This window comes from Sciurus vulgaris (genome assembly GCF_902686455.1).
Source record: "Sciurus vulgaris genome assembly, chromosome: 17".
Taxonomy (NCBI): domain Eukaryota; kingdom Metazoa; phylum Chordata; class Mammalia; order Rodentia; family Sciuridae; genus Sciurus; species Sciurus vulgaris.
Genome location: NC_136478.1, coordinates 51201480 through 51227941, shown reverse-complemented (window position 1 = coordinate 51227941; position 26462 = coordinate 51201480). Strand labels below are relative to the sequence as shown.

The following is a 26462-nucleotide window of genomic DNA, read 5'->3' as shown; positions in this document are numbered from 1 at the left end:
CTCTTGGCCTCCCAGCTTCAGGCTCCCTCCCTTGCTTCCAGCAACCTCGCCTTTGCTAATGGGCCCTAATGTCCCTGCCAGCTGCTTTGCCAAGCGCACTGGGTGGGGGTGGGAGTGGGACGCAGCGGCAGCCAGAACCGCGCCCTGGTCCCAGCTCGGCGCCCCCGCCCCGCAAGCCAGACTGATCGCAGGCGCTCCAGGACGCCGGGGTCTGTTACTCCCCCTCCCCTTCCACGCAAAAAGTGCCTCGTCACCGCTTCTGCCCGCCCCTGCCGGGCTGGGAGAATCGTAGGGTTAGCAAGAAGATTTGGGGACAGGGGCTGCAAGGCGCCTCCTATAGCGATTCTTTCGGACGCAGAACTGAAGGGAATCTGAGTCAGAGGTCACAGAAGGCAAGGGAACCCAGGCCTGAACCGACCTGCGGGAAGGACTCAGCGGGGCTCACGCCTGCTCAGCCGGGCCCGGCCAGTGGGCGTGGCGGGGCGGTGGCTGCACCGGAGAAGGCGGGGTTGTTTGAGTTTGGGCGTGGCCTGGCGGGTGGGGCGGGGCCTGCTTTGCATATACAGCAGGCGGCCGGCCAATGGGCGGGGCTGAGGCGGGAGGGACGCTCCCCGCCCCCGGAACGGAATCCTCCGGGGAGCCGAGCTGGCTCGCTCGCGTGCATCCCTCACCATCCCCCGACCCCGGGCCCGGCCCGCGTCAGACCGAGCTGCCGTTGCCACCGCCGCCACAGCAGCAGCAGCACTGGGGAAGCCGGGCCCAGCTGGGGCCGCGGGAGGCGGGGGCGCCCGGGCCCTGGATGTCCCGCAGCGCGGCGGCCAGCGTGAGAAGGGCGGGCGAGGGGGGCTTGGGTCGGGGGCGGCGCCGCTGCTGATGTGGCGGAGGGTGGGAGGCGGCCGCGGCGCCCGGATGGAGAGAGGATGCCAAGGCTAGAAAGGGTGATCCTGGGTGGGGGCGTCTAAGAACAGAACCCCACCAAACCAATCCCTGGAAGATGGGGGGTCTCTGGCACAGTCTCTCTCTTGGCGAGGCCATGGAAATAGGAATTCTGGGCACAGATCACCCCAAATCAAGGGCAGGGGAACCGAGAATCTAGGTACAACTCCCTAGGCAAGGTTTTGGGGTCGGGGTCTGGGCTACAGCCCCCATTTCAAGCCAAAACCTCCAGACACAGTCCCTTCCCATACTTGCCAGAGGGGGTCTCCGAGCACAGCCACCCGCTAGGCAAGGTCTTGAGAATGGGGTCCCTGGTTATGGCTACCCCACCAAGCCAAGGCCTGGGGGGATTCCAAGCACAGACTGCCCCCACTGGCCTCAGAGGCTTCCTGGGCACAGCCACCCCCAGTACTTGGATAGCGTCCCAGGCACATCCCCTTCTCAAAACAAGGTCCCTGTGCCTGGGACTCCACCCCACCCTACCCTGCTAAAATAGGAGAATTTCAAGCATCTTCCCACCCCCGCTTGAACAAGGGTCTCAGGACACAGGTCCCCTAGGCCATCCCCTTTGTCCCTAAGGCTGCCCAGTTAGCTGTCCAAGAGAGGCCCCACCCGCAGACAATGCACAGCCTCCCCCTCCCAGAGCTGGCCCCCCAAGCTCCAAGGATTCAGGCTGGGCTGGGGGGTGGCTCCCCAGGGACCTGCTGCAACCCTATCTGTCTGCAGCTTCTGTGGTGGTGAGGGCGGCTTTGTGCGTGGAACCTGGGGGAAGGGGGGAAGCAAGGGATGGGGAGGTGGCTAGGAGTGTGACCCTATGTTTGTGTGACTGTGTATGTGCATGCGCTGCAGCTGGCAACGGAAGAATCAGTGTCATATGTCTGTATGCTTGTGGTTGTATGTGGTGGTGTCTGTGTGTGACCCCAGTATTGTGTGACTGTGTGTGAATGACAGCAGTTCACTGTGCAAAATCCTCTACTTTTTAGTCTGTTGGTGTTTGGGTGGGTGCATAGTTTTGACTGTGTGGTTGTGACTGTGGTTATGTCTTTTGTGACCCTGTGTTTGTGTGCCTTGGTATATGACAGCATATGTGTTAAGTCTTGGGTTGGGCATACATGTGACTGAGGAGGTGGGTGGAGTTGAGACTGTGTAAGTGGAGTTATGTCTATGACCCCATGTCCATGTGTGACTCTTCCAATGACTGAGAATATTATGGTTGGGCCTATAACAGATTTTATATACATATGTGACACACTACTATATGGGTGACTGCCATGTATCTGAAGTCACATTGTGCCTGTGTGACTAGGATTGTGTGATGGCACTGTGGGTGACGGTGGTTGTGTGTTCCTAGCCATGTTTATGTGACTGAGGTAGTATTGATAACTACATCTAGCTGTGTGTATAAAACTGTATACGTACAGTCTTGCATGTGTGATTTTGATTATGCATTTGACTTGGTATCTAAAACACAGGCTATTAAGAAGGGTCATTTAATCATGTGTGACTCGAACTATGGATGTGTCTGTGTATGCTGGTGCCAGATACCTACGTGGATGTTCAGTGAGTGTGTGTGTGACTGTGGCTTGTTTTCCTCTATGTGCGTAATCTGTATGTCTGTGACCCCAGGTGACTGTGTGTGTTCGTGTCTGTGTCCTAGTCTGTAAGAGTGTTAGTATCTATAGCTGAGTGTATGTGTATGTGTGTGCACATGTGTGTGCTGGATCACCTGTGTTCAAGTCTGTGATTTGGTTATAAGGTAGCTGGACCCTGACTGTGTATATGGCTCTGTCAAGAACCGTGATTTTTATGTAAAGCCACTTACAAATGTATGTCTGGGTCACTGCATTTCTCTGTATACACTCAACTGTGTACTTGTGATATAGGAAATTGAAACTGTGTTCTTGTCCCCATGTGTGAGATATTAATGTGTGTAGGTGAGGCTGTGACTCTGTGTGCCTGTTCTCATGGGGCTGCAATTAGATGTGGCCACATACCTGTCTATGGAACTTGAGAAACTGCAGGAAGAGAAACTGTTTGTGATGATGTGACATGGTACAGCTATGTGTGGGAAACTGACCATGACAGATGGCTGAGTAACTTGGATACTGTGCATACACCACCATTTCTGGAATGTGTGGGGCCATGTCTTGGGGATGTTTGTCTCTATGTGGTCGCGTGCCATGCCTTGCGTGTGTATGCCTGTTTCTCTGTAGTACACTGGCTGTGGCCATCATTATCTGTGTGTGGTTATGTAGAGAGGACCGTTGTATAAAAGCGGCCATCACAGAAGATGGACAGGTACTGTGACCAAGGGTGAGCATCCAAGAGTGGGTATGAGTGACTGACTGTGTGACAGTGTGTAACAAAAGAGGTGTGTTGGTGTGATGGACATGGTTGAGTTTGCGTGTCCATGTGCAGCTGTGGCTCTGTGGGACTGTGTGTGGCGTTGTGAGATCAAATGTGCATCAGCCTATTTCTGCACCCAGATGTCAGTGTGCAGCTTGGAGACAGTGTGTGGCTACAGTGTGTGACTTACAGGTGACCAGATGGGTGAACTGTGGCTGGGTGTGATTCTGTGGGGGGCCTGTGATGTGGGTTTCTTGGGTGGGTGTCTGAGGAAACACAACTGTCATTGGGTGTAGTGGTACACTCCCTTGTGGGTGTGCCTAGACCCAGCTCTTTGTACGGGGCTGAGAAAATAGGAGTGACCAGTATCAGTCACTGGTGTGACCCAGTGTCTGTGGTAGGGACCTGTCACTACATATGTAGATGAGTGTCCAGGGTAGAGCTATATATGTCTGTGAACATGAACGTGTGAGCAGATGTTCACAGTGGCAGCTTCTGTGGCCATGACTGTCACGGTGTATCTCCGTGACCGGAGGTGTGTAGCTGTGATGGATGATGTCTGCTTGTAACTGAACATACAGTGACAGGTGCTAAGGACAACTGTAGGCATGAGTTGGCTGCATATGTGTGACTGTATGTTTGTGCGTAGCCCTAGACATGTGTCTAGGATAAAGCCACTCCCCCAACACCATCCCCTTGGGTATCAAGGGCCTCCTGAGGCCAGCACATCCCCAACAGTGCCCACCCAACACACCTACTTGTTCCTGGGCCCTTAAAACCAGGTGGCTGATCTCCCTGGTAACAGTTGCCTTGACAACCAGGGCTCTCACCAGGGAGCCTGAGATGGAGGGGGTTGGCTGAAGTCCAAGGGGGTGAGGGGAGGCCTGAACCCCACCCCAAACAAGCTTCTCACCTTCTCCTCTCTCCCTCGGGCAGGGCGGACCCAGGAGGCCTGAGCAGCATTTGCCCCCAGCCCCCTGTGGGGCCCTGGGGCCCCCTGAAACCTTCAGGACGGAGTCAGGTGACTGCCCAGCTTGGGAAAGGGCAGGAGCTGGGTGGGTTCATGGGTCAACCTAGCACAACCAGAGGAACAGTCCCTGCAGTCACATAGGTTTAACTGCATTCATGAGTGAACACCCTTGACCATCACCCCTGCATGCTCAGTGACCATCATAGCCCCTGTCACAGACACACAGCCCTAAACCCTCTCACATACCCACTGGCATCCTCACACTCACTGTGAGTGTGTGCAGGATCACACGGTCACAGACTCACACGTCCATGGTATAACCTGAGACGCACATACACATGGGCGATGATCTCTTCAATCTGCAAACATGCTAACAGTGACAGGCACACCTGAAGGTGTGCTTAGGGAGCTCTTCATTCACACTAGCATGCAGACACGCGTTCACGTGCACTGATCTGCACACACATCCCCAGACAACACCAAGACTCACAGGCAGCTACAGGCACTTGCCAGATGCACACTCTCAGATATGTGCTCTTGAGAAATGTATGTGGACACAGTCCCTCAGACAACACACACAGACCTACAGGGTTTTTAAAAAAAATTTTATAGTATAGATGGATAGCATGCCTTTATTTTACACGTTTATTTTTATGTGGGGCTAAGGATGGAACCCAGTGCCTTACACATGCTAGGCAAGTGCTCTGTCACTGAACTACAGTCCCACCCCAGACCTACAGTTTTATAGACAACAGCCACACTTTTGGACACAGTCTCACAAACAGCACTCATGGGCCCAGGCTTTCCAAAAAAGCTACACTTAGGTACCCAGTCTTACAAACAACAGTTAGTTCTCCCATAGACAGTAGTCACAAGTCAAGAACAGTCTCAAAAGTATGCACACCTTCACACATGCACCATTGAATTACAGACATATCCTCAGAACAACACCACATACTCTGACACAGACACACCCTCACAAACCATAGCCACAGTCATACAGTCTCACCAACAACCGCTCTCCTCTTGAAAATCAGCACAGTCTTGTGAATATCTGTCACAAACCCGTATTCAGAGGCTACAGTCATCAAGGACAGTAGAATCAACTGTTGGATACAGAACCCCTCACAGTATTCACAGATACACACCCTCAAAAACGTCCATCCTCAGACATGGGTCCTTCTGGACCGCCTTTTGAACAGTGTACACACGTTCACAGGCAGTGGTTGCACGCTCAGCTAGAGACACCCTCATGGACACCATTCTGGATATACCATCACACACTTGCTTTCATAAGCATAGAGAGTCCCCATCTGCCACTGGTGTTTCCAGTCCTGGGTGTCCCCTCACCCTCTTCCTGGAACTGTCAGTCATAATGACTTATCAGTCAACAAAGACTGCCCTAGCAGCTGGCCACCTCCGCCCTCATCATCGTCCCCCATACACAAACACACACAGTCTTACCTCTGACTGTTGCAGGCACACACCACCCAAGAGGCCTTGCCTCATCTTGACATAGATTCCAAAGAGGAGCTGTGTCTCAGAGGTGCAAAGACAGGCCCCCATCTCCCTACCACACCCCTGGACCTTCTGAACCTCCAGATTCCCACACCACCCATCCCTGACTCATGCAACCCCCACACCCAGGCCCTCTGATCGTCCCATCGCCTGACCTAAAACTTAGGACCTTGTGACCCCTGACCTCTATGCCCTCTAACCCCCATGCTCTCCAGTGCCTTGACCTCCCCTCCTTTGGATCCTCATGTCAGTCACATTTCCAAACTCCAAATCCCCAAATCTGTGACCCCCAACCCCCGGCCTCAGGCCTCTTTGCCTCTTAGTCCCACATTTTTTAATCCCTATTACACAACTCTCGAATTCCTCTGCCTTTCTCGTGTCCCTGGCTGGAGCTGCTGGTCACATGTCCCCTAAATGCCATGTCTTCTAGCCCCTTAACCCTACTCAAGTTATCTGATCTGTTTACGTTCTGCCCTCCTTCCTTGACCCACACCGCTGGCCCGCGTCGCTAGACGGGGCAGGCACCATGAACAAGTTACGGCAGAGCCTGCGGCGGAGGAAGCCAGCCTACGTTCCCGAGGCATCGCGCCCGCACCAGTGGCAGGCAGATGAGGATGCGGTGCGCAAGGGCACGTGCAGCTTCCCAGTCAGGGTGAGTGGGCGGGGCACGGCGAGGGGCGGGGCCTGCTTTGCGCTCTTGGTATCCTGGGGTTCTGGGCCAGATCACTAAAGGGCCTGTGCTATGAGCTGGAGACCTTACGTTCTCAATTAACTGTGGAGCCCACTCGAGTGGAGCCTTCGAAGCTGGTATTAAAAGCCAGGACCTCCTGCCGAGGGTCATCCTATTCAGTGGGGGCTCACAGTTTTTTGTGGCATTTGCAAAGCTCCCCGCCGCCCCGGGCTTTCTGGCTTAGACAGCCACAGTCCTTTACAGTACACACCACACTCGGGGAGACTGCAGGATTCAGGGCATGGGCTCTTCCTGGCTGGGAGTTGATGTTTCTCCTTTGCCTGATTTTCCCCTCCCCAGAAGCAGGCCCTGAGTGTGAGGGGTTCATCTGGGAGGTGCAGGAAGTGCTGGTGGGAAGGAGGGTAGGAGGGAAGGTAGCCAATAAAAGCTGTGTTATTGAACTGTAGCTGGGGCAGCTCAGCTTCCTTGGCCCTTGGCACTCGGGTTGAACCCAGGGGCACTCTACCTCTGAGCTCCACCCCCAGCCCTTTGGATATTTTGCCAAGGCTGGCCTCAAACTTGTGAACCTCCTGCCTTGGCCTCCTAAATCACTGGGATTAGCACATCACTGGGTCAACCTGGGCAGCTGAACTTAATCCCTCTGAGGAACCTGAGAAGCAGTCACCCCACCTGCTCAGGAGGGAGTTGGGACATGTGTGCCCCCACCTCCCATCAGTCACTGCAGGGGGAGGGGGCACTGGCCCAGGCTCTTTCTACCTGGGGTGGGATGAGCATAGCAGCCTGACATCCTCAGGCACAGAGATGCAAACACTGACACTCAGAATAATACTGACGTGTTAAGGCCTGGGGACATAGCAGGACAGGAACCCTGACCATACAAGATGCTTTGGTTTCTGGTGTGCATATCTGGGCTAGGAATAGAATGTCCTCCTGGTAGAGCTGAGGTGCCGAGTAAATGAATCAAGGCGGATGGTGTGCCTCGAACACTGCCTGATGCGATGCGTGGCAGATGCTCCCTGAACACTGAGCACTATTGATTACTATGCTTATCTCGTTCTCCCATCCCCCACCCAAGTACCTGGGCCACGTGGAGGTGGAGGAATCCCGGGGAATGCACGTGTGTGAAGATGCTGTGAAAAAGCTGAAGGCGGTGAGTGAGGGCTGGAGCCAAGGAGGGAGGCAGGTCTGCCAGGAAGAGGCAGCCCTGACCAGGCTTCCCTCCCCACCCCACCCCAGATGGGCCGGAAGTCCGTGAAGTCTGTCCTGTGGGTGTCAGCCGATGGACTCCGAGTGGTGGATGACAAGACCAAGGTAGGAGGCCTGCGGGGGTGGGGTGGGCACCACTGGGCACCTCTCCTGCTCAAATTGGAGCTGAGGACACCTTCCCACCCACTCTGGGATGTCCCTCCCTCAGGAGCCTCCTAGACTACACCATGTGTTCCTGCAATAACTTGGCTCTCGTCAGAGTCCTAATTTAGGAATGAGGGCTATGGTTATTTGTGAGTTGGTATCAAGAGTGGGTGAGAGCATGGACCTCAGCACCAACCCACCCACACACCAGCTGGGGGACCCTGGGCAGGAGATTTAACCATCCTTTGCCTCATCTAAAGAGTGTGGCTCATAACAGACCCTCTATCAAATGAGAAAGTACAAGCAAACTGTTTAAACCACTGCCTGGCCATTGTAAGTGCTCCTGCCCATAAATGTTAGCTGTTATGTGTTTGTTGTCAGTCTGCCCAGCCAGACAGGAGCATCATGGGGCCAGGAACTTGGTATCTGTCTTTGTTTCTTTTTCCCTTGTTTTGTGGAGCTGGGGATGCAACCCAGGGCTTCTTGCATGCTAGGCAAATGCTCTACCACTGAGCTACACCCCTAGCCCTAGGTATCTGTGTTTTCCATTGAATCCCCTGCTTCCAGCACCAAGACTGCCCGAGGAGGTACCCAGGACATGCTGAGAGTTGCACGGCTGACAATAGTTTTGTACAGACTGAACACTGTTCCCTGCCTTTTTGCCTCGTTAATATCTCCTCCAGAAAGCTCTGCCTAATTCCCCACAAGCACCGGTTCTTGGCTCCTGCAGAACCCAGTGCCTCCCATCCAGGCCCTGACCCACCTGTCTGTGCCTCCTTTATTAGAGTTTGGTTGTGACTCTGGGCCGTCTCCACCTCGTGGTGGATCTGACTTCCCCGCTGAAGTGGGAGCCTCTGGCAGACAGGCCCACGGTGTCTCAGTGACTGCTAGGTTCCCACCTGTTCAGGGTGATTTAGCACAGACACTAAGGGAGTGTGGCAAGAATACCTGAAAGACAGTTCACATCCTCTCCTGGCCTCCCGGCCCCTCCCAGGATCTGCTGGTAGACCAGACCATCGAGAAGGTCTCCTTTTGTGCTCCTGACCGCAACCTGGACAAGGCCTTCTCCTATATCTGCCGGGACGGCACCACCCGCCGCTGGATCTGCCACTGTTTCCTGGCGCTCAAGGACTCTGTGAGTATCACCAAAAGCCATCAACTCCTCCCCGCCTTTCTCTGGCATGTCCTGGAGTCCCAACAGCTGCATAGACTCTGCCAAGTTGCTCACCTCTCTGTGCCCGGTTTTCTCATCTGGAGATGGGGTGTCCTCATAGTTTCTAACTCAGAAGATTCTTGTGGGACTTGTGTGGGTTCATACAAAGCATTGGGAGCAGTGCCTGGCACAGACCAAGCACTTAGGAAAACTTCGTTATCATCTCCCTCGTTACCAGTAGTTCTTCGTGTGTGTCATAAAGGCACAGATGGTCAGTGCACAGCTGTGAATTTTGGCTTATGTATAAACCTGACCAGATCAAGTTATAGTTTCCTGCCCCCAGATGGCTCTCCTGGGTCCTTCTCAAACAACACCCCCAGGGTATCTGCTCTTCATTCAGCCTCAGTACATTCACCCCGTGATTCTTCATATTTTAGGGGCATCCAGTCCCCTCTGAAAATCTGATGAAAACAGGAAATGGACCCTCTTTTCACAAGTATTCTACAGAGTTAGGCTACTGAGGCTGGTGACAAAAGACTCTCAGATACTGTGATTTCAGCAAAATAGCAGTTTGTTTCTGTTCCATGTGAAGGAAATCCACACACAGGAGAGCAGCACTGGTGTGGCTCCTGCGAAGTGTGGCTCTGCTTTGGAATCCAAGATGGATGCATATGATCCAGCCTTCACGTCTTCATTCCAGTTAGCACAAAGGAGAGAGGCGTGAGGGTGGGCAAGCCTTCACCTCTTTAAGAGGTGCATAGCCCTTCCAGTTACATCCCATTGGACAGTACCTAGTCACATGGAAATTGCCAGCTGCAAAAGATGGTGGAAAATTTAGTCTTTGTTATATCCTGTCCCCTGGTCCCTGACTTCGAACCCTACGCAACTCTCGTAAGAAGCCCGTCTCTTTCTCCTACATTAGCTCATGTTCCCTGGTTGCTAGCAATACAATCTAACCTGGCTAATTTAAACCCAGAATGAGATTCATGGAAGGATATGAGGAATCACACAAAACTGAAGGGTACTCAGAAACACCATGTGTCAGAAAGGGAGAGAGCAGAGCGGCCTTGGGACATTATAGCAGAGGGAAGCTTCTTCAGGGCTCTGTGGTGAAAGAAATCTACAACACTCTGGTTTTCGATTCTAATGAGAGAGCATGGAATTAGCCTAGCTTGGGTCACTGTTTCGCCTTGGCCCAGAGAGGGCGGAGCACCTGGGTTGGCGTACATAGTGTCGAAGAGGACATCCCCAAAGGGAAAGGGAGCCATTATCAAAAGCAGGGGGAGTGGATGCTGGCAAGTGACGCCACACCTGCCCTTCATAGATCCTACCGTCCTCCACTAGGTGTTCTGCATTTTCTTTCCTTCATGTTTCAGATATCTCCAATCTAAAGAGCTTTAAGCCCCAGACCTCCCTAGAACTGAGGCTTTGAGAACTGAAATCCGAGGTGGAAAACAAATTTGAGAGCATCACTATTGATTAGTTGATATTGTGTATTGCATGGTGCCTCCTGGGGTCCGGTGTAGAGGTATCAGAAACCCAGAGACCATGGCGACTGCTGTTTGCTGAGCCCAGCAGAACAAATAGTGGTCATATCAATTATTGATTTCTCAGGAACATTGTGGCTTAAACTTACACTCAGTTGTTACCTTTCATGGTTTCTGAAACAAATCTGGTTCCAAATCTGGTATTTCTCACTCCTGAGAGAAATCCCATAACCATTAAGTTCTTACTCCCTATCCCCACCCCCAAAGTCCCTGGCAACTACAAATCTGCTTTCTTTGGATTTACCTATTCTGGATATTTCACTTAATGGAATCGTGTAGTATGTGACCTTTCACGTCTGGCTTCTTTCACTTGGTATGTTTTCAAAGTTCAGCCATGCTGTGGCATGAATCAGAGCTTCCATCCTTTTTATAGCTGAATAATATTCCATTCTATGAATGTTTACCATGATGATCTTTTCATCCCTCCATGAACATTTGGGTTGTTTTTGCCTTTGGCTATTGTGAACAGTGCTGCTATGGACATTTGGGGACAAGTATTTGTTTGAATACCTGATAGATCAGGAATTTGGGGGAAAGTCCAGCCAGGTGGTTCTGGATCCAGGGTCTCTGATGCCACTGTTTCAGACAGTGCCTGGGGCTGTAGTCTCAGGACCTTTCCACAGAGTCTTTCTTTTCTTTTCCTTTGTTGAATCCAGGTGTGCTCTACCACTGAGCTACATTCCCAGGCCTTTTTAGTTTTTATTTGAGACAAGTTGTCCAGGCTGGCCTTGAACTTGTGGTCCTCCTACCTCAGCCTCCTGAGTAGTGGAGATTACAGGCATCTTTCCAGCATGGAACATTCAGAGGACCTCAGGGCTCCAAAGTGGTTCACAAGAGGAAGCAGGGGGAGAAAGGAGGTGGGGGAGGGAGGTGAGGGGAGATAGAGTAGAAGCGGTATCACCACTGGACTCCCTCTTGAACGTCACCAACGTGGCTCCCTTGGTACTCCATTTGTCCGTTCAGTCTCAGAGGTCCTCCCAGGTTAAGGGGAAAAGGACACAGACTTCACCTTTGATGGGAAAGTGAAAAGTTCTGGAAGAGCATGTGGAGCCAGAAATTTGTCATGGCTATTTTTGGAACTGCCCACTGCCATGTGGTTAGGGGTGGATTCAGTGTCCAACCACCTGGCCGTGTGTGGGACTATGGGCACAAATGACGTCTCCCCTCCGGGGATAATAGCAGTGGTTGCTCACAGGTTCATTGTGGAAGGCTTCATTAAGATCACACACAGAAAGTTCTAAGCAGAGTCCAGAAGCAAAATGTTCAATAAGTTGGACTATTTAGGAGTGAGACTTAAGCTATTTGGGGATGAGAATCAAAGCTAGAGAAGAGCAAGGCCATCTGCTCTGGGTAGAGAATGTGACTGTGGGTGAATTCTTCCCACTTCCAAGCTTGAGGTTTTAAAAATTAGCAGTGGAATCCCCAAGATTCCTTGACCTCTTTTTTTCTTAGGTGAAATTCACATAAAGCCAGTCATTTTAAATTGTATGGTGCAGTGGCATTTACTACATTCACAATGAGGCTTAGCTGTCACCTCCGTCTAGTTCCAAGACATTTTCCTCACCCCCGAGAGAGACCCGTGCACTCCCTGTCCGCACCTCTACCCCTGAAGCCCCTGGAAACTGCTCATCTGCTGCCTTCCTCTTTGGATTTACCTGTTTGAGATATTCCATTTAGCAGAATCTTGTGATGTGTGACCTTTTCCGTCTGGTTTCTTTCACTTAGCATGTTTTCAAGGTTCCTCCACGTTGCGGTGTGACTCAGAGCGCCAGTCCTTTTTATAGCTAAATAACATGGCATTGTGTGCATGTGGACACATTTTGTTTATCTATTCATCCCTCATGGACATTGCGGGTGCTTTTGCCCTTTGGTATTGTGAGCAGTGCTGCTCTGGACCTTTGTGTGCAAGTATTTGGTTGAAAATCTGTGTTCAGTTCTTTTGGGTATGTACTTAGTAGTGGAGTTGGTGGTTATATGATAACTCCCTGTGTAATTTCTTTTTCTTAAAATTTTGAATTTTGATGAAGTCCAATTTATTGATATCTTTTTTTATGTTTTTTTGTTGTGGATGGACACAACGCCTACATTTTATTTATTTATATGTAGTGCTGAGAATTGAACCCAGTGCCTCACACTTGCTAGGCACGCGCTCTGCCGCTGAGCCACTAACCCAGCCACCCATGTAATTTCTTGAGAAATGGCGAAATTATTTTCCAGAGCAGCGATACCATTTTGCATCCACACCTGCAATGAACCAGGGTTCCAGTTTCTCTGCATCCTTGCTGACATTTCTTATTTTCCTTTTATAAAATCATAACCATCCTAGGTGTGAAGCAGCATCTCATTGTAGTTTGATTTCCTTTTCTATGATGGCTAATGACATTGAGTATGTTTTTTATGTGTTATTGGCCATCATGTCTTCTCAGGAGAAATGCCTATTCCATTCCTTTACCCATTCTTAAATTGGGTCAATTTCATTTTGTTGTTCAATTGTAAGAGTTCTTTGTATATTTGGATACTAGATCCTTATCACATATGACTTGTAATATTTCACCCCATTTTGCCATTTCATTTTCACTTTCTTGAGTATCCTTTGATACACAAATATTTCTTTTAATTTTCTTTTTTAGTCGTAGATGGATACAATACCTTTATTTTGTTTATTTTTATGTGGTGCTGAGGATCAAACCCAGTGCCTCACACATGCCAGACAAGTGCTCTACCACTAAGCCACAGCCACAGCCCCACAATTGTTTTTGTTTGTTTGTTTGTTTTGTTTTGTTTTGTGGTGCTGGGGATTTGAACCCAGGGCCTTGTGCTTGCAAGGCAAGCACTCTACCAACTGAGCTATATCCCCAGTCCCCACAATTGTTTTTTAATATTGCTCAAATACAACTTGTCTGTGGTTTTCTTACATTTTGGTATGTGATCCACTTGAAGTGCATTTTTGCCTTGCAGTGCTGGGATTGAACCCAGGGTCTCACACATGCTAGGCCAATGCTCTACCACTCAGCTATATCTCCAGCCCTTGAATTAATTTTTGCATATGATGTCAGATATGGGGTCAACTTTGTTTTTTTTTTTTTTTCATATGGATATCCAATTTTCCAAGCACCATTTGTTGAAGAAGCTATTTTTCCCCATTGAACAGTCTTGGTAGTCTTGTTAAAAATCAATTGACCATAGACAGATGGGCTTATTTCTGGGCTCTCAACTCTATTTCATTTGTCTGTGGGTCTGTCCTTATGCCAGTCCACACTGTTTTGACTATGATTAGCATTGCAATAAGTTTTGAAATCAGGAAGTATGATTCTTCTACTTTATTCTTTTTCAAATTTTTTTTGGCTATTCTGGATTCTTGGAATCCCATAGGAATTTTAGAATCAGTTTTTCCATTTCTGAAAGGAGCCCATTGGGTTTTTTGTTTGTTTGTTTGTTTGTTTGTACTGGGGATTGAACCCAAGATACTTAACCACTGAGCCACATCCCCAGCCCTTTTTTTATATTTTATTGGGAGACAGATCTTGCTAAGTTGCTGAGGGCCTCGCTAAGTTGCTGAGGCTGGCTTTGAACTCATAGTCCTTCTGCCTCAGCCTCCCAAGCCCCTGGGACTACCATTGTGCGCCACAGTACCCAACTCCCATTGGGATTTTGACAGGGATTTCATTAAATCTGTACATCACTTTGGGGAATATTGCCATCTTAATCATATTAATCATTAATCATTCTAATTTATGAACACAGGATATCTTTCTGTTTATTTAGATCATTTTTAATTTCTTTCAGCAATGGTTTATAGTTTTCAGTGTACAAGTGCAAGACATATACATTGAAAACATTTATTCATCACCATTTTATTCTTTTAAATATTATTATAAATGGAATTGTCTTAATTTCATTTTTGGATTATTCATTGCTAACATGCAGACATACAACTTATTTTTGTGTGTTGATCTCATATTCTGCAATGTTACTAAATTTTTTAGCAATAATTATGGAATCTTTCAGGATTTTCTATATATAATACCGTATCTTTGGCAAACAGGGATCATTTTACTTCCCCCTTTCCAGTTTGGATGCCTTTTCCTTTTCTTATCAAATTTCTCTTTCTTATTCCCCACTTACAGTACTGGAGATGGAGCCCAGGGCCTCACATATACTAGGCAAGTGCTTGCCACCAAGCTACGTCCACAGCCTTAAATTTTATTTTGAGACAGCGTCTCACTAAGTTGTCCAGGTTAGCCTCAAATCTGTGATCCTCCTGCCTCAACCTCCAAGTCACTGGGGTTACACTGCCCATGGCTCTAATTGCTCTTACTAGAACTTAATAACAAATAGAATTGATGAAGTTCGAACTGGGCATGGTGGGTGGCCAGTGATTATAGTCTAAGCTGCTCCTGAGGCCGAGTCAGGAGAGTCACCTGACCCAGGAGTCCAGGGCCAGCCTGGGCAACATAGTGAGACATCCATTTCTTCAAAAAGCTGGGGTGGGGAGGACTTGGAGGTGTAGCCCAGTGGTAGAGCACTCACCTCCTTAGGTCTGATCCCTGGCACCACAAAATAAGAGGATTGATGAAATCAGGCAATCACGTCTGCTCCCAATCTTAGATGGAAAGTTCTGTCTTTGACCATGGAGTACCATCTTAGTTGTGAGCTTTTTATAGCTATCCCTCATGAGGCTGTGGAAGTTTCCTTCTATTCCTGCTTTGTTGAGTGTCTATCATAAAAGGACATAGTGTTTTTTCTGTGTCAATTGAGATAGTTACCTTTTTTCCCCCCTCATGTGGTTTACTTCCTCTTAATTTGGAGCATTACATTGATGGATTTTCTCATGTTGAACCAACCTTGCATTGCTAGAATAAATCCCACTTGGTCATAGTGTGTAACCCTTTTAATATGCTGCTGGGTTCAACTTGCTAATATTTTGTTGAGGATTTTTGTCTTCGTTTAACTTTCAGAGGTGGCTGAGCATTATTGGTTAGGAAACCTGAGTTAGATAAAATGCCATGGTAGTCATTGAAATGGATGTGTTGGTGTCCCATCTGAGCCCCAGTTTCCTCATCTGTAAAATGGGTTCACAAGAGGGTTCACTGCCTAGCACTGTTGGGAGGATCCCAAGAGAGATTGCACATCAGGGTTCAACCCAGCGCTGGACAGATTTATGCTGACATCTATGTGGTATTTCCTGTGCCCAGCTTTGTGCTGAATGCCTGGCATATATTAGTTCACCTAATTCTTGATACAGCTCTGCGAAATAGGCACTGCTGGAACCCACGTTTTATAGGGAGGAGACTCTGATATTGGGAGGTGAAGTGATTTTCTTGAGAACATAGCTGGGAAGTGGGAAGCCAGCATCATTCCCAAGCTGCTGGGCGCTGGAACCTCACAAATGGGCTCTCAAGAATGGTGGCTGACATTTCTCCCCAATATTTTATTATAAAGCTTTTCCAAGCATGCAACAAAGTCGATGGACTTGTACAGTCGCCCACCCCAGATCTTACTGTTAACATTTGCCTGGGCTTGCTTTACCACACATCTGGCCATCTTATTTGGAGGATGCATTTCCAAGCTGCAGACATCAAAATCTTCACCCTAAACACTTCAGCATGTGTTCCATTAGGTAGGATTCATATTTTTCTTTCAAAGTAAAATACTTGCTTGTCTTGGTCAGTTCAGGCTGCTACAAACAAATACCACAGACTGGGTGACTCAAAAACACAAGCATTTGATTCTCACAGGTCTGGAGCCTAGAAGCCCAAGATCAGAGTGCCAGCGTGGTGAGGATTCTCTTCCTGGTTTGACGTGGGCTCCTTGCATGGAGGGGGGCGGATCTCCTGTCTCTTTTTCTTTTTCTAAGGCTGCTGATCTCATCACAGAGACCCCACCTCATATCCTAACCACCCTCGCTGTCACCTCCACATACCACTGCATTGAGGTATTAGGGCTTCAACATATGAATCTGGCCAGGTGCCGTGGCGCACGCCGGTGATCCCAGCAGCTTGGGAGGCGGAGGCAGGAGGATCGTGAGTTCAAAGCCAGCCTCAGCATTGGTGCTGAGCAGCTCAGTGAGACCCTGTCTCTAAATAAAATACAAAATAGGGTTGGGGATGTGGCTCATGGTTGAGTGCCCCCGAGTTCAGTCCCCAATACCCCCCTCAAAAAAAAAATGAATCTGAAAGGAGACACAAACATTCAGTCCATAGCAACGCTATGCACGTTTGCTGAGTTCTGACCGCTGCATACGTCTGTGTGTCCAGCCCCTGTCAAGGTCTAGAACATTTCCACCACTCCATAACAGCCGCTCATGCCCTGCCAGGGCCATCCTAACCCCTCTCCTGAAGCTTTCCCTCTTTTGCCACTTCTAGAATTTTACGTGAGTAGAGCCGTGTCTAGCTCCTTTTTGTGAGGGACTGCATTTGTCTTTCTGAGCTTTTCTTTCCCCCTCTGTGCTGGGATTGCACCAGGGCACTCTACCATTGAACTACACCCGCAGCAGGGTCTCACTAAATTGCTGAGGCTGGCCTTGACCCTAAGATAGCCACCAGAGTACATGGGATACACTTAGAATGTTTTTTATTTGTTACTGGGGAGTACCAGGGATTGAACTCAGGGGGCGCTTCAGCACTGAGCCACATCCCCAACTCCCCATGCCCCCTACCTACCCGGCCTTTTTTTTTCTTTAATTTTGAGACAGGGTCTAATGAGTTGCTTAGGGCCTTACTAAGGCTAAGTGCTTAGTGAGGCTGGCTTTGAACTTGTGCTCCTCCTGCATCAGCCTCCCCTACAGCAAGATTACAGACTGGGCCTGGCTGTTTGCTTTGAGCAGTGGTTTTGCTGTTGCTCAAGCTGGTCTGGAACTCCCCATGTCAAGTAATCTTCCTGCCTCAGCCTCCTGAGTTGCTGGGACTACGCTGACTTTTTTTTTTTTTTTTTTTTTTTTTTTTCCTTTCATTCCTTTTGTGGTGCTGGGGATGGAACCCAGGGCCTTGACAAGCATTAGGCAAGCACTCTACCACCGATCTAAACCGCCAACCCAAAGGTCTGCAATTGTAATCCTGAGCACAAGGCCCAGAGAGAGGAAGGGACTCATCTGGGGGGCAGATGAGCTCCATCTTCTAGTGGCGGAGCCCTGGACTCTGGCCTCCAGCCCTCCCATCTGTAGGACACATGTCTCTAACCCCAGCCACCTCTCCGCACAGGGTGAGAGGCTGAGCCATGCCGTGGGCTGCGCTTTCGCTGCCTGCCTGGAGCGCAAACAGCGACGAGAGAAGGAATGCGGGGTCACCGCCGCCTTCGACGCCAGCCGCACCAGCTTCGCCCGCGAGGGCTCCTTCCGGCTGTCCGGGAGCGGGCGGCCGGCAGAACGGGAGGCGGCGGACAAGAAGAAAGGTGGGTGCTGCCTGGCATGGAGCGGACACAGGTGGGCTCCCCGTTTGCGGGGGTCAAGTAATAAGGCACAGGCACTCTGCTGCTGGCTGCAAAGTTTGGTTTTACTTTATAAAGGCTCTTCAGTCTAAGGAGTTCAGTCTTGGAGCAGAGTGCTGCAGGCCAGGACCCAGGCAGAGTTCAAGTCTGGGTGCCCCAGGGCTCCTGGCATGTCAGGAGTATCCTGGAGTATCAGGAATATACTCCTGGCATTTCAGGAATATCAGGACCTGCAGAGTTCACTGGCTGGATGATGGCCAGCGTTTATAAAACGCTATAGAATAGAAAATATCAGAGTACAGTACCTATCCAGGTTAAGTATGATAATGATACATTTATTTCACTGTGTGTGGATGGGTTAACATATAAAAGATATATCTCACTTTATATCTTACTTGGAGTTGCTATTCAGAAAGAATGAAAGCAGGGGATGTGACAGAAATAAATGATAAGAAACAAGGCTCAAGGTGCAGTGCTTCCTAAACGTTTCTTTTACCATTTACATAGGATGTCAGAACTTAACAAAGAATGTTGTTAGGTGCTTTTGAATTTGCAAAGGGTTTGTTCCCAAAGGACATGCTAATTTTCAGGTACTTTGAGTCGCAAAAGGCACTTCACTGTTTGCACAGACAAACAGGAGTTTACCGTGAGGTCTGATTTGCTGCACATCTCACAGTGTGCTGCTCCTGCTGCTGCTTCTGCGGCGGCTGCGCTGAATCACCGCCTGGAGGCACTGCGTTTTAATAGCTCTGGAGCAGAGCACTGTCCACAGAGTTGTTTATGAAGCTTTTGTTGGATTCCAGAGCATTGAACATTTACTACCTTAACTGACCTTCCCAAGAGGCTTGGGGAGGTAGCCAAGGGATGTTTATCCCAGGTTTCTAGTTGGGAAACGAGCCCAGAGAGGGGAAGGGACTTCCTGAGGTCACACAGTGAGATGCGGGAAGAGGTGGTTTCCCGGTCCAGCTTGTCCTGAGCTGTTGTTTCCATGGCCCTGGCCCCATCTGGGTAGGCTCATCACCTCATGATGGAAGACGTGTCCTGGGTGACATCCCACCAGCAGGTACAGCTCTGGTGAGGTCCAGTTTGGAGGAGTGTGTGTTTGTGGATTGGTGTAGAGAGTAGGAACCTGCCCTTGAGGAGCCTGCCTGTCATGCCAAGTGGGAAACCAGGTTTCCCAAAGGACAGTCCCAGAGTAGAGGGAACTCAGAGTGAGGGGCTGGAACAAGTTGGAAAGCTTCCCAGAGGATGAAGCGCACCAGGCCCGGTCTAGAATGACTGGTCGCAAGGGAAGGAAGCGGGTGAGAGGCAGGGAAATGAAGATAGGGACAGAGTGAGAGAGACAGAAAAACCACACGTCGAGGGAAGATCAAGCGGAGACCTGCAGGGGCATGTGAGGCGGCATGTGAAGCACAGACGCCAGAGGCAGCCTGACCTGACCTAGTGGGGTCACTTGGGCAAGTCACTGGCTTTGTTGACCTCGGTTTCCACATCTGTAAACCGACAATGACCTTGACCTGGTGGGTGGTCATGTGGGTTGAGTGAATGAATACTTGTGAAGCCCCTGATACTTGTTTGCACATCAAATAAGTGTTTGTAAATTATCAAAAAGGAAGATAGGCTCCCAGGGGGAAATGACCAGAGCAATGGAGGAAGACGGATCTCGGACAAAAAGCTAGAGAGACACAGAGGGTCACTACCTGGGGAATGGTTCTACAGGGGCCTCCTCGGAAAGGTGATCTTAACGTGGGTGGGGTGAGGGACATTTCAGGGCTCTGTCTTGAGGGCACGCAGCAAGGAAGACAGCCTGGGGGAAGGGGCAAGAGGCCCTGCGGGAGAGGTCTTGTCCGCTAACCCGAGACTCCCTGTGTCTCCAGCAGAGGCAGCAGCTGCCCCCACCGCGGCTCCCGGCCCTGCCCAGCCTGGGCATGTGTCCCCGACACCAGCCACCACGTCCCCTGGTGAGAAGGGCGAGGCAGGCACCCCGGTGGCCACAGGCACCACTGCAGCTGCCATCCCCCGGCGCCACGCCCCTCTGGAGCAGCTGGTTCGCCAGGGCTCCTTTCGTGGGTTCCCAGCACTCAGTCAGAAGAACTCGCCTTTCAAACGGCAGCTGAGCCTCCGGCTGAATGAGCTGCCGTCCACCCTGCAGCGCCGCACTGACTTCCAGGTGAAGGGCACAGGTGAGCCCTGGGCTCAGTGACGTGGCAAGGGGTAGAGGAGAGGTGGCACACATCGTCCCTGCGCAGCACTGTCTGCCAGGGGCAAGGGCTAGGCGATGGGATGAGTCATGATCAGTTAACAATGTCTGACAAGGGCAAGGACTGGGAGCTAGGTAGCACAAGTCTTGATTTTTTGGCCATGGTTGCTGTGGGGAGGGACAGCAGAAAGGTGTCACCAGTATGATCCGTTAGCAGTATCTGCTGCGGTTGAGGGAAGGGAGCAAAATGGCGCATGTCATGATCGGTTAGGAAAACTTGCTGTAGGCAGAGAAGTTTCCATGGGCAAGGGAAAGAAGAGAAGGAGCACGGTGTCCTTTCTTACTCGGGAGTAGACTCAAGCATCATAGTCTAATGCTCCTCCCAAGCATTTGGCCAGTAGAGCCATGAGATCTGGCCAGGTGAAGGATAGAGATCCTCAGGCCCAGAGCAGAGGAGGATTGTGATGGATTAGCACTGTCTGCCTAAGGCAGGAGAATGGCATCGATCATGAACTCCTAGTAATGTCTGCCATTAACAAGAAAAAGAAGAGAGTTGGCTTACTACGTGATTAGTTAGCAAAGTTTGCCACGCCTGGGGAGAAGAGAGACCAGCTGGTATTGTGCCTTTGCCCAAAGGAAAAACTCAGAATTCGGTCAGTGGAGCCATGAGATCTGGCCAGGTAAGGGGCAAGGTGAACAAGAACTCAGTGGGGAAAATAGCATTGTATTTGATTATTGTCTGCCACGGGCTGGGGAAAGGAGAGAGTTGGCAGGGCACCATGGTTTTGCCCAAGAGAAGTCTACTTGCTCTCCCAGCAGTCTGGGAAGCCATGTGCTCTGTCCCACTCTCCTGCTTCCAAATGTCAAATCTGGGGCTTCTGCCCCTTATGGCTTGGGTATTGGTGTGGAGGGTGTTGATCTGTGTCCGCTGTTGAGCAGATGCCAGTGCACACTGAGGATGACGCACGCTTGCTCTGCGCCCCGCAGCATTCCAGGCTGTCACACCCTCGCATATGCTATCCTCTGGCAGCCTGACATTAAACGCCACCAGGGCCCTCACCAGGCTCCCTGAGGAGCGCAGGTTGGCGGGCTCTGTCCAGGAGCCTCACGTTCCTGCAGCCAGCTGCACACTCGCTTGAACTTGCCAGGTAGAAATTTCAGACACACAATGTCACAATCTTGCACACATGTCACACACACTTGAAAGTCACAGACTTAGTTACAAACGTGCAGAAATGCCACATGCTCAGAAGTCACATGCCCACATTTACACATGCAGACTACACATCTGGATTCACACACACTTGGAAGCTACCCGTGTAGATTCGTGCAGACTCACATACACACACACCCCTCTCCATCACACAGGCGAAGTCACTCACATTCACACGCGGGAATGGCACGTCAGAATGCCACACACAGAATTCCAGTACCACTCAGCGCCACACGCCTGTTTGCATGGACACACTGTCTTCATGGATAGTGACCTGGAAGCCACATGGCCCCCACCTGGTCCTCACGTCACACATGCTGCCACAAGTGCTGCAGTCACTTCTTTCTGATGCTTGCCGGAGCGTCCCACATGCCCACTTGGAGATGGGCTTGCTAAAGTGTCACAGATGCTTGTCATGCGTCACCCATGGCAGCCCTTTGCTTATTTAGAGGGTACCTTCATTCCTCCCAAGCCCTCGGTGGGCCTGCTCGGTGTCCTCTCTTGCTGGCATAAGTGCACCACTGCCTCATGATGTGTGTGTCAGGCGGCTGCATGGGTGGCCAGTAGGACACGTGATCCCCAGGCAATGAACGACGTGGGCCAGCATCCACGCTCTTGCCACACAGGCAGTGGAATGCATTTTTTAAATTAATACATGTTGTTAAACATTTTATTTATTTAATGAGAGGAGGGCATAGTGGGGATTGAACCCAGGGGCATTCTACCTCTAAGCTGCGTCCCCAGCCCTTTTTACTTTTTTATTTTGAGACAGGATCTCACTAAGTTGCTGGGGCTGGCTTCAAATGTGTGAGCAGCTGGGATTATAGGTGCATTACTGTGCCCAGCCTGTTAAACGTTTATTTTAGACATCTCTCTGGTTTGTGGCCACTTGCATAGATCTTGAGTTTCTTGATTTGGGGTCTGTGCCACTGTCAGTCATCAAATATCACATACCGACTTGACCGTTTACCACTCCAATGTCACACACACACGTGCATGCTTGCACACACACACACGCACACACTTATTTCAGTGGTCATGGCCATCCAATGACTATAGGGTGGCCCTGCCAACCCACACATCTTGGTGCAGGGAAAGGGCAGGGCTGCAGCAGTGCCCAGGCCTGTGTTGACCTCTGCCCTTCCTGACTTCCCAGTACCTGAGATGGAGCCTCCTGGTGCCAGTGACAGCGACAGCATCAATGCTCTCTGCACGCAGATCAGCTCGTCTTTCGCCAGTGCCGGAGCAGCAGCATCGGGACCACCATCTGCCACGACAGGTGAATCCTTTGGGTGTTGCCCCCCAGGACAAAGCAGTGCCTCCTGCATTCCTCCTCTCTGTTCAGGGCTACCTTGGAAACCCCAGGGATCCTGAAAGGTTCAGGGTTGGAATCATCTGTCCTCTTAGAGCCACGGATCAATGTAGAACAGTGGGATTGGCTTAGAACCGTGGATCAGCTTAGTCCTGTAGGATCATCTTAGAACATTGTGCCTGTGACAGTGACACTCAAAGACGCGGGTGCCCGTGACAGTGACACTCAAAGACGCGGGTCCTCCTTGAACCTCAGATTCTCACGCAGTGTGAATGTAGACCTCTCCACCCGTAGAAAACACAGACTTAAAACTGTTGAGCCTTATTGTGCTAGAGCAGTAAACTGAGAGAGATCCATGCAGCCTTAGAATCTTAGCATCATAAAATAACATGTGATTATTAGAATCAGAGGTGATGCTCAGAGTGGTTACTGTCAGGTGTGGCGCTGACCAGTGAGAAGAGCGGTGGGGCTGGTGAGCCTGGGGCACAGAGCCCCAGAACTGTGTTCTGCAGACCTATTTTGTGGTCCAGAGTAGTCAAGTCACTTGCCCAAGCTCAGCACAGCCAGCAAGGAGCTGAGCTGGCCCTCCAAGTCAGACATCTGGCTCCAGAACCTGTGCTCTCATCCCAGGCCATTCCTGTTCCCAGCCTGGGATCCTTCCACTGCAGCCTTTGTCCCTCACCTGCCCCTGTCCTCTCTCCAGGGACTTCTGCCTGGGGCGAGCCGTCCGTGCCCCCTGCAGCTGCCTTCCAGCCTGGGCACAAGCGGACACCTTCAGAGGCTGAGCGATGGCTGGAGGAGGTGTCCCAGGTGGCCAAGGCCCAACAGCAGCAGCAGCAGCAGCAGCAGCAGCAGCAGCAGCAGCAGCAGCAAGCAGCCTCGGTGCCCCCGGTGTCCACCATACCCCCTGCCCTACAGCCCTTCCCTGCCCCTGTGGGGCCCTTTGACACAGCACCTGCCCAGGTGGCCGTGTTCTTGCCACCCCCACACATGCAGCCCCCATTTGTACCTGCCTACCCAGGCCTGGGCTACCCGCCCATGCCCCGGGTGCCCGTGGTGGGCATCACACCCTCACAGATGGTGGCCAACGCCTTCTGCTCCGCTGCCCAGCTCCAGCCCCAGCCTGCCACCCTGCTTGGGAAAGCTGGGGTCTTCCCACCCCCTGCTGCACCCAGTGCCACTGGGGGCCAGGCCCGTCCACGCCCCAATGGGGCCTCCTGGCCCCCAGAACCTGCACCGGCCCCAGCCCCTGAGTTGGACCCCTTTGAGGCCCAGTGGGCAGCATTGGAGGGCAAACCCACTGTGGAGAAGCCCTCCAATCCCTTCTCTGGAGACCTGCAGAAGACCTTTGAGATTGAACTGTAGCTCAAGCTGCCCTGCCCACCCCGCCACCCTGTCACCCCCAGGTGCACCACACCTGGGATTGGAGGCTCAACCTCTCCCCTAGTCCTGCTCCCTGGGGCCATGCCCCTCAATGCCCCTTCTAAGCCCTCCTCTGCACCACTCCCACACTACTACAGAACCAACGTTGTGAAGCCCAGGTTGCGACAGGATGGAATTCAGGGATGGACCCAGCCTGGCTAAGGGAGCCATGTCACTGCCAGATGTAGGCTGGCCATGCACCCTCCCCTGCCCCGGACACCGGGATGGCCACAGTCCCAAGGATGCCATGGTTCAAGCTCCATTTCCCAGTTTCTGTTGCTGACCTTTCACCTTCCAGTGTTGGGCAGGATGAAGGAGGGATGCCCATGTAGGGGCTCTCCTGGGCCCCACAAGAGTGCCCACCCCAAGTCTGGTCACCTCCTCCCCCATACACAGCACAAGTGAGGGCTCCCCTCTGCCCTCGCTGCGTTCACTGCCAATGCTGTGCTCACCCCCACTCGGGGCCCACATCTGTCTTCCAGGGGGCCAAGGTCTCATGGGGGCAGGGCCAAGCTGGGGGCTCAGAGCTGAGGGAGGGGGGAGGGAAGAAGATGCTCAGTTACCTCATGTTGGTACCCGCTGGGGTGGGGTCCCAGAAGAATGGGAAGGGGTGCCTGGCGGGTACTTTTCTATCTTTTATTTCCAGATTTTTTTTGTATCTAAACTTGCAGATTTGTATTATACAAGGACAGCCAATAAAGGAAGAATATAATGGTGCCCCCCGGGAAGGCAGGGTGTGTGTGTAGGGGGTATGGCCACAGAGCCTTTCCTCCTGAGTCATCGTCTAAAACAGGAGCGAGGAAAAGGGTCTCCCTGAGCAATAACCTCTGAGTCATAGCTAGGGATCAGGTACCACTGACTCAGCACCCTCCACGTGGGTGCTAAGGGAAGCCCAAAATTAATCGCCCTGTTTCTAGACCATATAAAAATCACAAGTTCTGAACTGCTGCTAATTGCTTCAGTATAAACATTCTAGAGCTGGGCATGGTGGCACCACCGTAGGCTCAACTATTTGGGAGGCTGAAGCAGGAGGATCGCTTGAGGCCAGGAAGTCTGGTTCAGCCTGGGCAACATGAGGGAGAACCTGTCTCAAAAAACAAAACCACCTAAATAATTGGTTTGTAATAATGTGTCTTTGACCACACTGGCATTCTTGTCAGTTGCATTTTCCATACTTTAAGCCAGACTTTTCACCTGACGTGGCAGCATGTTATTTTTAAATCTATTGTCTCCTGGGTTCCTTGATAAAATCTATAACATAGATTTTTTAAAAACATGTAACAAATTATATGTTTAATTATAGCTCTTTAAAATGAGGTGATTGATTTTGTGCAACTCAATATTCTATCCCCATTTGAGAGCTGGGTAGGTGGAGTAAGTGGCCCAAGGTCTCGGGAGCTGGGATTTGAACCCAGCCTCTGGCTCACCTTGGGCCCATTGTTAAGCCACTAGGCCGGGAAACACACCTTAGGATCTGTTTTTTTTTTTTTTTTTTTTTTTTTTTTTTTTTTTTCTCTTCCTGGACACCCTTTCCCCACACTGCACCTTTTCCAGGAAGACACACTTCAGGCCTCAATTCAAATATCTCTTCCAAGGCCTGGAACCCATCCCATCCTTTCAGTCTCGCTCAGACAGCCCTTTCACACTTAAGACTGAATCAGGAGTATCCTTTAGGCCCTTGTGCCTCCCCAACCCAACTGACCATTCCCTGTGCTTCCCCCCATCCCCACCCTGACCCCTTTACCTGTACCTCCCCCATCCAGGCCCTGACTCATTCTGGGCTGTCACTATCCTGTGGCATGTCTGTCCCACAGGATTGTGGAGAGGGGAGGGTCCTGGGCTGTCCCAATCTCTGCTGCATCCCAGCACAGGGCCAGGTTCAGAAAATGCAGTCTCAGGTGCACACCTCTGCCGTCACTGGGGACTGGGTGGGCTGGAAAGGGCCTAGAACTAGAACAGACATTGTTGGAGCTGGGGACAGCAGGGGAAGGGAGGGCTGCAGCACCCGGCCATCAAGGATAGGGTCAAGGCCAGCCACCAGTCCCCCGCGAATCACAGGGACCATTCTTCCCTGGGTCCCAGGCGCTCTTTCCCAGGTCTCTCCGCACAACAATCCCACAGGTGCAGGTGGGAAGGGGGACCCGCTGGGCAGTGCCACAGTCCGCGTCTCCCGAGGACTTCAACGGGCTCCACTTGGCCAGATTCACCATCTTGCCCCCCAACGCCCTGGACGGAGACCCTCACTCTTCACAGCGCTTCTCTGCAGAGGCCGCAGACCTCAGGATACCTTCCCGTGCCCCCTCCAGGCTTAGGCCCCCTGAGAATAGGAGCGGGAAACCCGACTTCAGGCTCCAACCGACAAGGGTCGCCTCATCGCCC

General features: G+C 51.1%; 1 protein-coding gene across 2 annotated transcripts; it reads left to right on the top strand.

Annotated features, from left to right (window-relative positions):
• Window positions 1–590: 590 nt before the first annotated feature.
• NUMBL (NUMB like endocytic adaptor protein) lies at window positions 591–25400 on the top strand. 2 transcript variants are annotated; one of them, XM_079117397.1, is made up of 10 exons: window positions 591–823; window positions 4219–4303; window positions 6283–6422; window positions 7537–7611; window positions 7698–7772; window positions 8806–8946; window positions 17711–17900; window positions 19817–20119; window positions 22506–22628; window positions 23365–25400. In XM_079117397.1, exons 1-10 carry the CDS (start codon window positions 800–802, stop codon window positions 24024–24026), a joined length of 1818 nt encoding a protein of 605 aa, XP_078973523.1. In that variant the 5' UTR covers window positions 591–799; the 3' UTR covers window positions 24027–25400. The 2 variants fall into 2 exon arrangements, with proteins under 2 accessions (XP_078973523.1, XP_078973522.1); XM_079117396.1 differs by having other exon boundaries at window positions 593–823; window positions 19814–20119.
• The last annotated feature ends 1062 nt before the right edge of the window (window positions 25401–26462 follow it).